General features: G+C 38.9%; 1 protein-coding gene across 2 annotated transcripts in view; it reads left to right on the forward strand.

Moving 5' to 3' along the window:
* Positions 1 to 18,793, forward strand: part of COG3 (component of oligomeric golgi complex 3) — a 95,969-nt gene extending 77,176 nt beyond the window's left edge. For both annotated transcript variants that reach the window (XM_089678789.1, XM_089678796.1), the window contains exons 20-23: positions 7,838 to 7,913; positions 10,532 to 10,659; positions 13,219 to 13,317; positions 14,152 to 18,793. In XM_089678789.1, coding sequence (XP_089534915.1) covers positions 7,838 to 7,913; positions 10,532 to 10,659; positions 13,219 to 13,317; positions 14,152 to 14,181 — 333 coding nt within the window. In that variant the 3' untranslated portion in view covers positions 14,182 to 18,793. The remainder of the gene's footprint in view (positions 1 to 7,837; positions 7,914 to 10,531; positions 10,660 to 13,218; positions 13,318 to 14,151) is intronic.
* The last annotated feature ends 102 nt before the right edge of the window (positions 18,794 to 18,895 follow it).

Below are 18,895 nucleotides of genomic sequence, written 5' to 3' on the forward strand. Positions count from 1 at the left end.
ATTGAAATCTCCACATAGGAGACAGGCAATCAGATAAATATTTGTGTACTGATTTCATCAATGGGGTGTAGTTAAAACTTGCCATCACATTTTAACCCCTTTACGCCGATATACACATATATGAGGCCCCAGTGGACTGGGCATTTTTCTGTGGGGCCGTTAATTTGCGTATGTGCCGTGCGGTGCACTACCAGCACAGAGACCAAGATCTCACTGAAAGCCCTGGGTCCCGTTCTAACAATCGGGACCCGTAACTCCTGATTTTTTGGTCACCTGATCACTGCGATAGCCTCTGATAGGCTATCACAGTGATCAGTCAATGTGAAGCCCACCCCCGTGTTTTCTCTCTCTGAATAGAGGAGAGAGAGAAACAATATTGCCAAAAGTATTGGGACACCCCTCCAAATTATTGGATTCAGGTGTTGTAATCACCTCCATGTCCACAGGTGTATAAAATCGAGCACCTAGGCATGCAGACTGCTTCTACAAACATTTGTAAAAGAATGGGTCGCTCTCAGGAGCTCAGTGAATTCAAGCGTGGTACCACGATAGGTTGCCATCTGTGCAATAAGTCCATCCAGGAAATTTCCCTGCTACTAAATATTCCACGCTCCAATGTTAGTGGTATTATAGCAAAGTGGAAGCAACTGGGATTAACCGCAAACTCTGTCATTTTACGTGGCCTACCACTTCATGGCTAAGCGGGGTCAGCGCATGCTGAAGCACACAGTGCCCAAAAGTCGCCAACTGTCTGCAGAGTCAATAGCTAAAGACCTCCAAAATTTGTGTGGCCTTCAGCTTAGCACAACAGTGCATAGAGAGCTTCATGGAATGGGTTTCCATGGCCTAGCAGCTGCATTCGAGCCTTACATCACCAAGTACAATGCAAAGCTTGCTACCACTGGACTCCAGAGCAGTGGAAAGACATGTACTCCTGGAGTGACAAATCACACCTCTCTGTGTGAGATTCCGTGGACGTGTCTGGAGTGACAAATCACACCTCTCTGTGTGAGATTCCGTGGACGTGTCTGGGTTTGGCAGTTGCCAGGAGAACTGTGCTTGCCTGACTGCATTGTGTAAAGTTTGGTGAAGGGGGATTATGGTGCTGGGTTGTTTTTCAGGGGTTGGGCTTGGCTCCTTAGTTCCAGTGAAGAGAACTCTTAAAATGTTAGCATACCAAGACATTTTGGACAACTTTTATGTTCCCAATTTGTGGGAACAGTTTGGGGGATGGCACCTTCCTGTTCCAACATGACTGCGTACCAGTGCAGAAAGCAAGTTCAAAAAAGACATGGGTGATCGAGTTTGGGGTGGAGGAACTTGACTGGCCTCAACCCAATAGAACACCTTTTGGGATGAATTAGAGCGGACACTGTGAGCCAGGCCTTCTTGTCCGACATCAGTGCCGGACCTCACAAATGCACTTCTGGAAGAATGGTCAAACATTCCCATAGACACATTCCTAAACCTTGTGGACATCCTTCTCAGAAGAGTTGAAGCTGTTATAGCTGCAAGGGCGGGCCAACTCAATATTGAACCCTACGGACTAAGACTGGGATGCCATTAAAGTTCATGTGTGTGTAAAGGTAGGCGTCCCAATAGATTTGGCATTATAGTGTACATTGTATTTCTCTGTGTTTTCAGAGAGAAAAAAAAGTGTTTGTAAAATAAATAAAAATAATAATTAAAAAAATAAAATATATGTTTTTAAAAAAATACCTAGATTAAGGTTTGATCTAGGTCAGTGCCAGGGTTAGGGTTTGGGTCAAGGTCAGGATCATTTTTTTTTTTTTTTCAATCTTTAAATTAGTATCAGTGTCAGTTAGTGGCAGGATAAAATAAACAAAATGAGCACTGTTGTTTCTGGGCCATACTACAGGTACAAACAACTAACATACACATATATGGTATTGCTGTGATCGGCAGGAGAAATTATTTTAGGTTGTTCTTTGGTGGTAGGTTATGATAGTAGCAAGCAATATACAGCTAAATTTAGTAAAACAAAAATGATAAAAAAACAGGATATATCCATTATCATTTACCACCAAATGAAAGCCCAATTTTGTCCGGAAAAAAGCAAGGTATAATACACCTGGATGCAGAAAGTAGTTGTGATGATGTATGGGTTTGGTAACACGTCAAAGTTGCAAAATTATGTTTAGGCGTTAAGATTTGTTTTACCCTTGGGTGCAAAGTGGTTAAAATAAACATTTGGGGCTCTATCTATAAGTGTTTTCAAAACAAAATTAACAACTTTCAACCAGAATTCACATATTTTTTCAGCTGAATCCAATTAGAAAAAAAAAGTGTGAATCTTGGGTGAAAACTTTTATAATAGACCCCTAAATCTTATCTCTTAAGGACTTCAGATATACTGGTGCTGCATTCAATTGTCTCTCTTTCTCTGTCTCTGCAAACAGAGGATGGTCTCCTGCATCGCCACTTCCATTAGACAGCTGGAGCAGCTTCTACGGAGATTAATGGACTGGTTACCATGCTAAAAATACCTTTTAATTTCCGGGCGAAAAAAAGACAGCTGAAACTTAAAAAAAAATGTGGCTTTTTACAGAACTCTAGTGTGATCAGCAGGAGGGCCTCTGGAAAGCTTTTCTGCTACTCAGACACACCAGACCCTTAATCTCTACTGCTTAGTGTTATAAAAAGAGATTTTATGGACAGTAAAACGGTGAAAAAAAACTAATTCCTTTCCATTAATTTCAAAGCATTACTTTCAATGACAAATTCCATTGTCCTTTGCAATCAGTAAGATTCAAACTGTGATTTTGGCTGGTTCAGTTTAGAAATTATAGGAGTTTTCTTGTTGAGCAGAGTATAACTAGTGGCACAATGAAAGCACAGTGCATTTAGCCCATTACTTTTATAGGGACAAGATGACATTTATTAGTAGAAAACTATGATTATATCAGTAGCACTGAATTGAAACATTGCTTTATAGGATTATCAGAAATTATTACCTACATTTAAGTTTCAATGACAAGGCTTAGACTTTGCATGCAGGATATCCTTCTGGGAGGATGTGCTTTCTCTGGTGGCAAATAACACAGGCAGCATCATGATTTAATGTATCACTAAAGGCAAAACTTTTTTTTTTCTTCACTTTGAATAGAATAAGGTGGATTATAACCCCTGTGGTTTTTTTTGTTATCTGTGTCCTATAGGAGAAATTTTCCTTCACTTCCTGTCACATAGCCAAAATAGGAAGTAAGAGGAAATCCTTCCAAAGTGAGGGAATCCTGGGATGTCACCAGATCTACTGTCCCCATTGGAAGATTTCCCCTCTATAACTGTACTGATGTCAGCCCTAAATTTGGGGTTTTCTTTTACTTTCACTTTTGTAAACAGGACAAATAGAGAGAGTGAATATCCCTAATGGGGGCACCAACAGCAATAAAAACTTGACAAGAGTTCTAAACTCTCTCCACTGAACTCCTGAACCAAAACGGTTCTGCTTTTAATGAAACTTTAACTATTTTACTATACATGAGTGATATTGCCATTCTGGGGACTTTGCCATTTTATGTAGTAGTATAGAATGAGCAAACATTTGGTGACACTTGACCAGCACACCTATATGAACTAGTTGAACATCCCATTCCACAACCATGGCCATTAATATAGAGTTCCATCCCCACCCCTATATGCAGCTTTCACAGCCTCCACTTTTTCTACAAAGCCTTTCCACTAAATGTTGGAGTGTTTCTGTGGGAATTTGTGCCCCATCAGCTTAAAGAGCATTTGTTATGTCAGGTATTGATGTGGAGTAAGAAATACTAACTTTTAATAGTGTTCCCATTCATCCCAAAAGTGTCCAGTATGGTTAAAGTCAGGGTTCTATGCACGATGCTTGAATTCCTTTATAGCAAGCTCATCAGATATCTCTATGAACCTGATTTTGTGCACAGGGACACAGCCATGCTGGAACAGAAAAGGACCTTCCCTAAAATGTTGCTAGTTTAGAATGCACAGTTGCCTAAAATGGCTTTGCACTGCTTGCTGCACAATTAACACCCTTCACTGGAGACATCTCAACTTAATTATTTGAAGGGTTGGCCACATGATTTTGGCCAATTATGTTAAGAAGGTCAGGTATTTGCAAACTTTTGTCCATATGTTGTACATATTAGACACAAAGTGCCATCGATGCGGCAGGATGTTGCTTTCCTTGGATGCATTGACACAGACTTTGGTAGGACGACATTGAAAGTAGGGGGTGCACATGAGGACCTTGGGGAATGCAGAAAGAGGTTGCTGTATGGTAAACTCTGTGTTCTGTGCATTGTATCCATTACAAAAAAAAGCGATATAGTCAGATCCTACATATGGTTAACAGTAGTAGTGGTGCTTGAAACCTTCAGTGTCTTGTTATGGTATATCACAAGTTACACAGTTGATCAAGGATAGAAAACCTTGATCTACAGTAGATTTTTTTTGTTTTCTTTCTACTGCTCTATTCTTCCCAGATAAGATGAGATCCAGGATATATTATCTCATTTAGTGCCGTTTTTATATATACAGTGCATCCAGAAAGTATTCACAGCGCTTAACTTTTGCCACATTTTGTTATGTTACAAAATGGATTAAATTCATTCTTTTCCTCAACATTCTACAAACAATACCCCATAATGACAACGTGAAAGAAGTTTGTTTTGAAATCTTTGCAATTTATTAAAAATTAAAAAAAAAAAACATACATAAGTATTCACAGGCTTTGCTCAATACTTTGTTGGAGCACCTTTAGCAGGAATTACAGCCTCAAGTCATTTTGAGTATGATTCTACAAGCTTGGCACATCTATTTTTGGGCAATTTCTCCCATTCTTCTTTGCAGTACCTCTCAAGCTCCATCAGGTTGGATGAGGAGCGTCGGTGCACAGCCATTTTCAGATCTCTCCAGAGATGTTCAATCTGGTTCAAGTCCTGGGCTCTGGCTGGGCCACTCCAGGACATTCACAGAGTTGGCCCATAGCCACTCCTTTGTTATGTGGGCTGTGTGCTTAGGGTTGTTGTCCTGTTGAAAGATGAACTGTCGCCCCAGTCTAAGGTCCAGAGCGCTCTGAAACAGGTTTTCATCAAGAATGTCTCTGCACATTGCTGCATTCATCTTTCCTTTGATCCTGACTAGTCTCACAGTTCCTGCCATTGATAAACATCCCCGCAGCATGATGCTGCCACCACCATGCTTCACTGTAGGGATGGTATTGGCCAGGTGGTGAGCGGTACCTGGTTTCCTCCAGACATGGTGCTTGGCATTCAGGCCAAAGAGATCAATCTTTGTTTCATCAGACCAGAGAGTTTCTCATCATCCGAGAGTGCCTCAGGTGCCTTTTGGCAAACTCCAGGCGGGCTGCCATTTGTCTTTTACTGAGGAGTGGCTTCCGTCTGGCCACGCTGCCATACAGGCCCAATTGGTGGAGTGCTGCAGAGATGGTTGTTCTTCTGGAAGGTTTTCCTCTCTCCACAGAGAAATGCTGTAGCTCTTTCAGAGTGACCATCGGGTGCTTGGTTACCTTCATGGCTAATTCCCTTCTCCCTCGATCGCTCATTTTGGCTGAGTGGCCCACTCTAGGAAGATTCCTGGTGGTTCCAAACTTCTTCCATTTACGGATAATGGAGGCCACTGTGCTCATTGTGACCTTCAATGCTGCAGAATTTTTTCTGTACCCTTCCCCAGATCTGTGCCTTGATACAATTCTGTCTCGGAGGTCTACGGACAATTCCTTGGACTTCATGGCTTGGTTTGTGCTCTGACATGCATGGTTAACTGTGGGACCTTATATATAGGTTTATGCCTTTCCTAATCTTGTCCAATCAACTGAATGTCCAACAGACTCCAAGGTGTGGAAACCTCAAGGATGATCAGTGGGAACAGGATGCACCAGAGCTCAATTTTGAGTGTCATGGCAAACATTATTATTATTATACAGGATTTATATAGCGCCAACAGTTTGCTCAGTGCTTTACAATATAACAGGAGACAATACAGCAACAATACAGTTCAATACCAGAGGGATAGGAGGGCCCTGCTCCTTGGAGCTTACAATCTAGGAGGGAGGGGCTAGTGGTACAAAAGGTAGTAACTGTGGGAGATGGACTGGTTGGAAGAGTAGAAGATTCCATTATTAGATGAGGGCCGGATAGGCTTCCCTGAAGAGAGAGGTTTTCAGAGATCGCCTAAAAGTGAGCAGAGCAGGCGATGGTCTGATAACTTGGGGTAGAGAGTTCCAGAGGATGGGGGAAGCTCTGGAGAAGTCCTGGAGACAAGCATGGGAGGAGGAGACAAGGGAGCTAGAGAGTAGGAGGTCTTGTGAGGAGCGGAGAGTATGGTTTGGGTGATATTTAGAGACAAGATCGGTGATGTAATTTGGGGCAGAGTTATAAATGGCTTTATACGTTATTGTTAATGTTTTGAATTTTATCCGTTGGGCAATGGGAAGCCAGTGGAGGGATTGGCAGAGAGGGGTGGCAGATACAGAACGGTTAGTAAAGTGGATAAGTCTGGCAACAGCAAACGCTGTGAATACTTATGTACATGTGCTTTTTTTTTTTTTTCCGGTTTTTATTATTAATAAATTGAAAATATTTCAAAACAAACTTTTCACGTTGTCATTATGCGGTATTGTTTGTGGAATGTTGAGGAAAAAAATTAATTTAATCCATTTTGGAATAAGACTGTAACAACAAAATGTGGCAAAAGTTAAGTGCTGTGAATACTTTCTGGATGCACTGTACACACAGTTTGAGCCCCATCCAATCGTCATGACAAGTGAAATTACATTGCTTCTTATGGTGCCTGTTCACATATGTCCTGGTGCACTGGCATTGTGAATTCGGTGAGGATTGAAAAAGTCCTGACTGATTTCTGAGCAGTGTGGTCTGGTTCAGCTGAAGATTACAGGCTATTGACTTATTATATGGGAACCATTTCTAAACCTCACGTCATAAGTTGTGAACAAGATAAAATCCGAACCTGAACCTGATCTAGCTCTAGGTTCACACCTAAGCATTTTCCAGAAATGCACTACAGTCTATTTAACGTGATTTCCTATGGGACAGGTTCACATCTCCACGTTTTCACCCGGTGCGTTTTTTGGAAAGGGTCAGGGACTTTTTTAAACGCTAAAAGTTGCATTTTTGGTTATATAGACTTCAATGGAAATGTTGCAGAAAAGCATGTACTGCGTTTTTGTCACAGTTTTGATGCATTTTAATCTGCCTAGCAACAAAAAAAAAAAAAGGAATCAATAATGTGGCAAAAAGCACTGCAGAAACGGATTGCAAACTGCATAGGTGGGAACCTAGCCTAAACCTGTCTTGAAACTGATGTAACCCTGACCTGCTCCGCTGAACAACTACTGTATCAATCAGCTGTGAAGCCTGTGCTTCAATCCGCACCACACATGTGTGAATCAGCAGTTAGAAAGCATGAACTTCATAAGTGGTTAGTACACAACTTTTTTCCTGCATGTACAGTACTGTTAAATTTTTTTTTTTTTGAGCTGATTGGCAAAAGAGATCAAGCTTCATTTTAAGATTAATGTAGATTTAGAATGTTTAGACTGAAGTTATAACTGTTGTAAGTGTCTGCATCTCACACTGGGGGGCAGCAGATTGCCTTATGATTTTTGATAGCCCACTCGCTGGCTGGCAGAATTATGCATATATTTGTCTTCAAATGTTAAATTAAAGATTTATTTCATGTTGTTCAGTAAAATCTTGCATTAAAATTTCAGTAGTATTTTCTGTTCAACTGTGGCAGATCATCTACCTTTGTAATTTTATGTCCTCTGAGATGTTTGCTAACTACAGACCTCTTTTAGGTAACTGCATTGAAAACAATGGTTAACCAGGGTGGTCCAAAGTATAGTCTTTCACATCAACCGTGGGCTCAACCAGGTTTGTGATATTTGCTTCCACTGTATGTTTTGTATTAATAACTATTTAAATATTGCAAATATTATTTTAGCATTTTCATATAACTATTTGAACGTTATGAGCATACAGTATAATACAACATAAAGCAACATTTTAAGCCAGGAATATCTAAAATACATATCCTACACTTTGTCCCCTATGTGATTGGGGGGGAAAAAAAAGTAGTAAAAAAAAAACTTGTTTTTTTTGTAATTGTAAAAAATGAAAGTTACACCCAAGCACATACCATCCCCCCCCCAAATTTTTTTTTAAGGCCCCCACATATAGGCACATACAAACGTAAAAGCACACGCTGGGGCGCCTACGCATGAGAGCAATAATTCTAGCACCAGACCTCCTCCGTAACATTAAACTGGTGACCTATAAGGAGCTTTAAAAGTGTTGCCCTATAGGAAATATAGGGTACTGAAGTTCGTTGCCATTTCACAAGTGTGCACAAATTTACGGTTTGACAAGTTGGATATCTATTTACTCGCTGCAACCTTATCTTTTATATTTATAAAAAAATAGGGTAATTTATTGCTTTTTTTTTGTGCTCTAAAATTAACTTACTTGTATTTTTTACTAAAATTGTGCGGTAAAATCACAATCAAAATTGGAACTACCACTATTTTATTCTCTAGGGTCTCTGCTTTCCAAAAATATATAATGTTTGGCGGTTTTATGTAATCTTCAGGCCTAAAATGATTTTTTAAACGTGTGCAAAAAATGCAAAAACGGCTCTGGCAGCGAAAGGGGTAAAGTATAAGCCCACCCTTTCCTGACTAGCAGCCAATCATTGTTCATCACACTGCAAGGTCTCCACCCCTCCCTGCTAGTCCCCAGTTGCGTTGCTGGAGAGAGGTGGGGGGGAGGAGGAGATAAACGGCACAATGTTAAAAATATTACACGTATATCTTGACAAGTGGATTGTCATGAGGGACAAGTAGATTGGGGCCCCGATTTAGTCCCTGGACAAGTAGTTTTTCAAAAAAATTTCCACACCCTTGCACATTAATCCAATCCGCTTGCAGCTTGCACAGCTATGTCCTAAATAATACAGAACAAGTCCAGTTAAATGTGAGGAACTGCCAGTAGCTCTACCATGACCTGGATAATTGAGAACATTCACTTATTGGGCACAATTGTGTTTTAAAACTGAAAGAAAAACGAAATGAAAACCTAACTATGGCAATCTGCTTTTTGCAGATAGTGGGAACTGGGTAAAAAAAGGATTGTCCATTTTCTGCCAGTCATTCAGTCCTTTTTTTTTTTTTTTTTCTTTTTCTTTTTCTTTTTCTAGTCATGCTATGCCCAGTGCAAAACTGCTAGAAAAGACAGTGAATGTAAGCCTTGTTTATCTGAGCACTGAGAAGTTGAACACACTGATTTTATTTTGAAAGCCTAGTACCAGGAGAGAATCCGTTAAAGCTGACAATACAGTTTCAGCAGGTTTCTAATGAAATGCCAGTAATATGATCAGTGGGTGGCCTTGCTGCACCATTCCTTTTGACTTTGTTCCATTAAAAAATTGATGGAGCCAGGTGGAAATCTGCCAGCTGAACAGTGCTTACATTCAATCAAATGCAAGCACTGTTTGGGTACTCTGAAAGCCAAAGGTACCATCTGTCAGAATACAAGAGCTGCAGTGAGAGATTCATCCATCCACACTATTTAGTGCATATGGAGGAATCTGTTTAATTTCTTTAATTCAGTCTGTAGGCTGAATGTAATAAATCTCTGTGTGTATGGCCAGCTGTTTGTAAATCCCTTAAGTGAACGTCTCTTTTGTACTCCCTTTTTGTTAGTTAAAGCGGTTGTAAAGGTGTTTTTTTTTTTTTTTTTTTTTTCTTTTTTTTAATAAGAAACCTGTTATACCTCCTCCTCTGGGATCTCCTGCTGGCGCTCTTGGCTCCTCTTTTTTTGAGTGTCCCCATAGCTGGGGTTTGCTATGGAGGCACTCTGGTTGTGTACGTCCATAGATGCACTCGGGCTGTGTACGTCCATAGATGCACACAGAGTGCAGCTCAGCCCCGCACCCCATGCCTTCATGAGATTTGACTGACAGCAGCAGAAGCTAATGACTGGCTGCTTTCAGCCAAGCTTGTGAGCACAGAGGGGAAAGATGAATTGCAGCCAGTCAAAGCGTTGGATTGATACAGGACTTGGGTAAGTGTTTAAGGGTAGGCTAAAGGGGCGCTGTTATTGGAAGAGTTTTACCTTAATGCAGATAATGTATTAAGGCAAAAAGCCTTTTGCCTTTACAACCACTTTATATATACCATTGAATGATTTTTGTTATATCTGTTTGAGAAGTCCACAAAATATGCATTAATCCCACCAGAAATCCAAAAAGCTCCTAAGTTCCTGGCTCTCTACAGTGTTATTTTAAGCAACCTTACACCTCTATCTAATAGAGATGATCCATAAACCACCACGGCTGGTGCTTCGTCAAAATCCCGCTGCCTCTTGGTACAGGATTGCCCACACAAATTTCTTCTAGATTTTTTTTCTTGTGCAGAACTCGTTCTCATTTATAAATGTTTTATGCTTTTTTTCCTGTTATACTGTATATTGTTGAATATATGCTTGTTTTACAGTAAAGATAAATGACTTGGTGTCTTCTACCTACAAAACCATAAAAACTAAACTGCCGGGGACTCTGAGGAGCATGTCATTGTATTTAGCAAACAAAGACACAGAATTCATTCTTTTCAAGCCTGTTCGGGTGAGTCAATGCTTGTAGCAGGTAGTACTGTGTTCTGTGAATGAACATTTCCTATTTATTTACTTAACAGCCTTTCCTTCCTCATCAAATGATAAGCATAGACAGTTATGCATACAGAATATATACATTGAGTTGTATGGTTTAGTGTAGGTGTAGATCCAGACATAGAGAAGCATAATAATTTATACAAATGTTTGCATTGTCTCTGTATTTACAGTATCAAGTACAAGACATCTTTTCAGTATTCGTAATCATTGAGTTTATGCTTTAAAATGTATAAAATGTGTAGCTACTTGTTAGAATGCATAGTGCATTGGGTAAGTTATTGAACATCCTTTCCCAAGATGATAATTAGTACTGAGAAACTGTTTAAAAAAAAAAGGGGGGGGGGGTGTCGCACAAGCAACCAAGCATATTTCATTTGTCACTTTAGTGCAGGTTAGCAACATTGTTTCATCATTTTTCCCTATAGGTTGCAAAAAATATATAAAATTACCACAGAGGAGACACGCCAATCACTTGTTTTGTGTTAGAATTTCAATACTTGTTCCATGGTAGGCTTTTTTTTAACCTGTTGTTATTATTTTTTTTTTCTCTGTTTTAAGTACCAGTAGAATTCATTTTTTTAACTATAGTTTAATCTAAATTGGTGAAATAACTTCAGCAAGGTCAGCCCCTATGTACAATGCCCTGAAAAAGTATTCATACCCCTTGAATATTTCAACATTTTGTCATGTTACAACCAAAAATGTAAATGTATTTTATTGGTATTTTATGTGATAGACCAATACAAAATGGCACCAAATTGTGAAGTGGAAGGAAAATGATAAATGGATTTACATTTTTTTTTTTTTTACAAATATCTGAAAAGTGTGGCCCCCTTTACTCTGATACCCCTAACTACAATCTAGTGGAGCCAGTTGACTTCAGCAGTCACCTAATTAGTAAATAGTGTCCACCTGTGTGCAATTTAATCTCAGTATAAATACATCTGTTCTGTGAAGCTCTCAGAGTTTTGTTAGAGAACATTAGTGCACAAACAGCATCATGAAGGCCAAAAAACACACCAGACAGGTCAGGGATAAAGTTGTGGAGACATTTATAGCAGTGTTGGGTTATAAAAAAAATATCCCAAGCTTTGGACATCTCATGGAGCACTGTTCAATCCATCATCCGAAAATGGAAAGAGTATGGCAAAACTGCAAACCTACCTAGACATGTCCATCCACTTAAACTGACAGGCAAAGCAAGGAGAGCATTAAACAGAGAAGAAGCCAAGAGGCCCACGGTAACTCTTGAGGAGCTGCAGAGATCCACAGCTCAGGTGGGAGAATCTATCCACAGGACAACTATTAGTCATGCAGTCCACAAATCTGGCCTTTATGGAAGAGTGGCAAGAAGAAAGCATTTGTTGAAAGAAAGCCATAAGAAGTCCCATTTGCAGTTTACTAGAAGGCATGTGGGGGACACAGCAAACTTGTGGAAGAAGGTGCTCTGGTCAGAGGAGACCAAAATTTTGCTTTTTGACCTAAAAGCAAAATGCTATGTGTGTATTCAGGGTGATGTGCAATGTTAGTTTTCCACCACTGTCCCCACCGTGAAACATGGTGGTGGCAGCATCATGTTGTGAGGATGCTTTTATTCAGCAGAGACAGGGAAGCTTGTCAGAGTTGATGGGAAGATGGATGGAGCGAAATACAGAGCAATCTTAAAAGAAAACCTGTTTGAATCTACAAAAGACTTGAGACTGGGGTGAAGGTTCACCTTCCAGCAGGATAACGACCCTAAACATACAGCCAGAGCTACAGTGGAATGGTTTAGATCAAAGCATATTCATGTATTAGAATGGCCCAGTAAAAGTCCAGACCTAAATCCAATTGAGAATCTGTGGCAAGACTTGAAAATTGCTGTTCACAGACGCTCTCCATCCAATCTGACAAAGCTTGACCTATTTTGGAAAGAAGAATGGGCAAACATTTCACTCTTTAGATGTGCAAAGATGGTAGAGACATCCCCATAAAGACTTGCAGCTGTAATTGCTCGGGGGGGGGGGGGGGGGGGGCTGAATAGAAATGCACGGCACACTTTTCAGATATTTATTTGTAAAAAGATTTTGAAAACCATTTTATCATTTTTCTTCCACTTCACAATTATGTGCCAGTTTGTATTGGTCTTATCACATAAAATCCCAATAAAATACATGTATTTTTTTGGTTGCAACATGACAAAATGTGGAACATGTCAAGAGGTATGAATACTTTTGTTTACAGAATACAACTTGTAGTAGTTGGTCACATGCATCTGGGCTGTTTGGGTATACACGCCATCAGTTTTAAGCACACACCTCTGGGCATCCCAGTTCATCTGGGAAAGCCATTCAGATGAATGGGGAAATCAGCATAACTAAACAAGTCCATTTAAATGTGACTAACTACTACTAGCTATACAGCAACCTGGGCAAGTGAAAATGTGTGTCACAGACACAATAGTAAATACCAGTAAATTGCAATTTTTTGGCCTCCCTGTTGAAACGTGGAATTTCATCTCCATGTATTACAGAGTAACATTCAGCAAGTCTTCCAGAAGATCCACATGTTATTAAAAGAAGAATTCAGTAGTGAGGATTTACAGATCATTGCTTGTCCTTCAATGGAGCAGGTACAGTATATAAAGGATATGTGAACTTTGCTGAGCAAGTTCAGTGTTGCATCCCCTTGTGATAATAAAGAGGTTATACTGTCTTCTGTCACAAACCCCTAATATAATTTAATGCAATGTTTGAAATGTATTTATTAGAACTTTTGTTGTGCAATAGCGAACTACAAGGCTGGGTAACAAATCTGGAGAAAAAGAAAGCGTCTGTTCTCATCTGAGCTTCTTTCTGCAAAAAGTGCACTTAGTCGAAGCAGAGATTTAATTGGCAGTTGTTTGAGGGACATTGTGGTGTTTCCCTTTTGTGTAGGTTTTGTAAGTCACCGCTCAGTTGAATGGATGCGTGTTCCTGGGTGGGGAACATAAGATATATTGTATAATAGGCAATTGGAGGAGTCTATGAACCAATTATTATACCAACCCACTTCAAAATTATCCTTTCTGCAATATTACATCTTCAAAAATGTCTTCCTTGATATAAACTTTACTGTTTTTGTCTGCATGCTATCCACTGCACGAATTTGAAGGAGAATGGTTCAGCGTTACCATGGCAACCTACAGCTTTCTATCCACACATAGAGAAACTACCACAACAGCATCTTCTTATGAATGCCTTCTGGATTTATAAAAGAGATGTGTGTACTCATGCATGCAGTGCATTAGCCCATATAAAACGTACACTATGTATGAGAGCATAACTAAAATAAATGTGCACACACAACACTTTTGGAAGTATGAACACATTATTGGTTTGCTGAAATAGTTGTTGATTTTTTTTTTTTTTTAACTGAACTGGCGTAAGTGATTTGCTAATCCGACTGTCTTTCCTTTTTATTTTAGGTAAATCTGTTGCTGTCAATGTCAAAATAGCAGAAGATTGCTAAACTTCCCCCTGCATCTAGGAGTTCCAGGGAGGAATAAAGCAGGAATCCAGAACTGACACTCTGCAGCATACCGCAGGCCATTGCGGAGATGTGTAAAGAGAGAGATGAGCCTGCTATCCACCAAAGCAGTTTTCCACTCCCTGGAAAGCTTTTTCGTCGGCCCCATTGGAATGGTGTTTTTGAAAGTCAGTCTTTTATATGTCACAATATAGCTGACATGTCAAATGTCCGGTCTGCACACAACCTCATGTTACATATTTAGGATGGTTCATAGCCCCTTAATTGTTAATTTAGTGGCCCCTCTCAGGCTGCTTATATACTTGAAGGAACTTGTGACCATTACTGAAAATAACTGGTTTATGGAAGATTGTTTCTAGTGCTTTTTGCTCTTATTAAATACGGTGTATCCTGCGCAGAGGATGCGTACATTTAGTTGGTGAGGTTGGAAATTTCAGTTTTAAATTAGAGTCACTGTACAATGTTTTACCGGTAAAGAGCTTACAGTCTGAACTGCATATATTTGTTGACTGTCAGCATTTTCACTCTAGTAAGGTTGAGCTGCATTGAGCCACTTAAAGAGACGCTGTTACTTTACTAAAGCAGGGCAAATTGGCAATGTCTGTATAAAATCAGAAACTAAAATAGCAAAGTTACAGCGTCCATTTTATAATGTATGTAAAGCCATCATGCTTGTGTTTTATTGAATTCCCCTGTATATTTTATACAATAATACAACACTTTTCTGCTGCCTACGCCAGACTAAAAAATATTTGTGCCAGTTTCGGCAGCTTTATCGAAATGTGCAGCAGCTCCAGGTAGTGTCTAGTAGCACTACTTTTGTAAAGTCATCATATGGCTGCAAACAATTTAAAAAAGAATTACCTTCTGTTTATAGAAAACACTAGAGGTTTCATCATCAATGAAACTCTTATGAATTCCTCTTTTGGAGGCAGCACTGTAGATTAGCTAACAACATCACTCTTCCTCCCTGCACAACAGTTGTTGAGATCAGATATCTCCTGGAGAGTGCATTGTCCTCCATGTGTTGGAGGACTCATTGCCTTACACTGTGAGTGGAAGCAGATGCACTGTGATGCACCACAAAGCAAGAAATAGAGCCTGCATATGTAATAAATAGCAAGTGGAAACATTAACAATCTTAATAACTATATTTACTTTAATGTGGCTGTTTAAAAATAATAGCAGAAACTCTAAATTCTCTTTAATTGAAGATCACACGGCAGACTTAGATTGACTTGGAACACAGGCGGTTTTCTACCTTTTGTATGGCAAAGATTGTAAATGGTTATTGAGTTCAATAGCAGTTTGGTGTGAGGCAATCTTTATATTCTGGATCAATGTAAACAGTTATCAACAAGCCAGTTATACACACTTTGGGCTTTATGCAGTGCATGGTCTTCTGTACCCTGAACAATGCATTGATTAGCAGATGAATAGATTTTTGCGCAGCTTCTATTGGGACACAGGCACTTCCAGCATCCAGTATTTGGTTGGATACAAAATATCTGGTATGGTAAATGGTATAGTAAAATATCTGCTATGATGATCTACTTGTGTATATGCTCATTGCTAATGTTTCTATTGACTCTATGTGGACTGGCTTGTGTAGACATATCTAGCAGGCAGATCCATGTATGTGAAGTTTAGAAGACATTTTAATCTACCTAAACAATTGTCAATATTAATTTATACAATCACCTTGTCCAGTTGTTTTCATTAGGATATTTCATCTAGATCAAGGTGAGTTTTTCACGTTGATCCAATAGTTGTGTGCATACACTCCTTTTAGAGCACAATTAAGGGCTAATTGAACACGTTTATTCTACATCTGGTGATGGCTGTATATGCAGGTCATGTGTTTGCCTCCTGAACAGTTTTTTCCCCACCTTAAACAGAGGCTTGCATGCGTTTAGCCTACGAGCCATAGATATATGATGAGAAGGCATCTGAATGGGGTACATGCCAATCTATATATTGTGCAGTGTACGGAGTCTGTAGTCTGCTGCAGATGCTAAACTGGGAATATCTCTTGTCTGTTTAGCATAGCTCAATGCATTATAGGCAAGACTTGCCTAGGGAGCATGGAGATAAGTGTAACACATTTGCAGTGAGTGCAGAAAACCAATATATAACACAAGGGATCCCTGGAGATTTTGCTACTCATATTATTGAAGTCCATTTTAATTAAGACTGCAGAATTAGTGTCACTTTTTTCCTATTAGTGCATTAACAAAAAATGTCACGAGGAAAATGGCATAAACATTACCATAAAACAGCAGTTTGGCAAATGACCTTTTAACTAAAAATACCTTCCCAGATGAACATATTAACCATCTTACAATTACATTTGTGATTAAATTCTAGCTGGAAATCATCCCTTCTTGTGGCACTTGTATAAAACAAGCTGTTTGCAGTTGCTCCAATAGACCATTGTGGAAAGTTTATATTTCTGTATTTCTTCCCATTTTTAGGATGCTGCATTTAAAACCAGTATTATAAATTTGTCATCTACAGCAGTCATAGTTGTTTGATTACAGGGGCCTCACGCGTAAATCCCGTTTACCATGGGAGTATAATTGAAGTTACATCTTATCATTTTGTTATTTACTGTATATGGCCACTCATTGCTCTTCGCTGGAGATTGCAGTGTTTGCTGCTGGCCTTTATTTGGTCTGGCAACCCAAGCAAAACCTGATAGATAATACTTAATGTCTGCCAAGTGAATACAAGCAGCCTTGATTTATTATCTTTCTGAAACCCATAGTAACCACTCAGATTAGAGCACAGAAAAAGTGGTTGTCTTTTTGGCTGATGAAGACCACTGTGATATGCACTGGTTCCTCAGAAAGTTGCTGGTGCAGTACAAAGAAGGAACATTTTCACCTCAAGAATTTGGCATTTGGAGGGTAGATGTCATGTATTGTAAAGATATTTTATGAGACTATATTTTATGCATCCATTCTAGTTTTGTTAAAAAAAAAAACAAAAAACATGAGTCTTCACTGTTGGAACCTTCAAACTGCACAATGATTCTGAGAGGTACGAAATGTCTGAAAAGGTTCATGTCTCATAAAAGTACTGTTGGGAATCATGGTGTGACTCATAATTAAAGTTGTCAAAGCAGTATGAAAGATGATGGCCTGCCAGACACTTGAAGTGAGGAGTTCCCACTTGAAAAAGTACTTTGTGTATATGAATATGACACACTAAATGTTTTATCTCAGAAAAATTAAATTTCACTACTCGTATGCTCGGTGACCTAGAACAGTGTGAGGTTTTTTTTTTGTTTTTTTTTTGAATGAAGATCTTAAGTGCATAAAGGTCATGCACTTTGAGTGCTTTCCCTCGGTCATTGCTCTGTTAATTTCTGTTTTTTTGCTAGGTAAGTGAAAGTAAAGGTGGTCAGAGACATGACAAAGCTACAGTCATATCTATGGCCACCTTCAAACCCCACCAGTTTCTCTTGGACAACAGATCTCTGGGTAAATATTATTTTTCTTTGTTGAATAAATTTGGCCAATTGATATTATTTCCCTTAAGATAATTTGACAGTACCTGAATTCCACTGTAATAATTAAACAGGCACACTCTGATCGCCCAACCATGTATGTTTTATTCTAACGGAATAAATATGGGGGAAAAAAAATCTTCTTGTGGTCCAGTCATCCATAATTATTCAACCAACCTCTTGTGTCTGTGGCAATCTTCTTGAGATATATGTGCAATTTCTCAGGCATGGTAGGGGGCTTATGTCTTCCTGTATTGGGTTGAATAGTGTGCATGCTGCTTACAACATAGAATAAAATAATAGATAGGAAATACTCTGTCAACACCATTAATATCTAGACATGGGTTCTTGCTTACTGAGAGGCAAAATATTGGGTGATGCCTTTGCTGCGGATAAAACTGTGTCTTTGAAGATCCATTAAATATGAGCAGCTGCCCTGGCATTATTTTGGATATACTGTATCTGGAATATTATTATTTTTTTTTTTTTATATTAACATGAAATGGACATGTCCGAAATAAGTTAGGCAGTATATGTTAATGTTTGGAGAAGACATAATGTGCACTATAAATGTTAATTAACTCTTCTAGGACCTTCATTGAGTGTCATAGATTGCAGATGGAGCAGAAAATGGCCAGCACATTTGGCATAATCCTTAGTGTGTGTGCAGCATAAATGACTCCTGTTTTTGTTTTGTTTTTTTGTCCGAGCCTCCAATTGTAATATTGTACCCAGTGCCTTGTATTATATGTATATTTACCTCCTTTTATAATGTGTTTTTTTCATAACTTAAACAGATTACTGTACATATATAAATTGTTTTAATGCCATGTACAGGAAGATTGTAGTTATAATGGGATATATTTAAAATTGGGGAACAGTATTTCATTTTGTCATTTGTAAAGCACACTGAGAAACAATAAAAAAAGTAATGCTATGAAATGTAACAAATTGCTCCTCTGTGTACAGTTTATTAGGAATTAGATAAAAATGTAAATAAAAATCCATATATTTAAATTGGTTGAAATTTTTGTTTTAGTAACTTTTTAAATAAAGGGTTTGGCTCCTATGTTCAGTTAGCGTGTTTTTTTTTTTAATGCATTGTTATTGCTGGTTATCCAGTTGCACCACATACTGCATGAAAAACTTGGAACACAAACTACTGCAGTTT

Source organism: Staurois parvus, unplaced genomic scaffold, assembly GCF_062004578.1.
Source record: "Staurois parvus isolate SC_StPar_1 unplaced genomic scaffold, SC_StPar_1.0 ptg000017l, whole genome shotgun sequence".
Taxonomy (NCBI): domain Eukaryota; kingdom Metazoa; phylum Chordata; class Amphibia; order Anura; family Ranidae; genus Staurois; species Staurois parvus.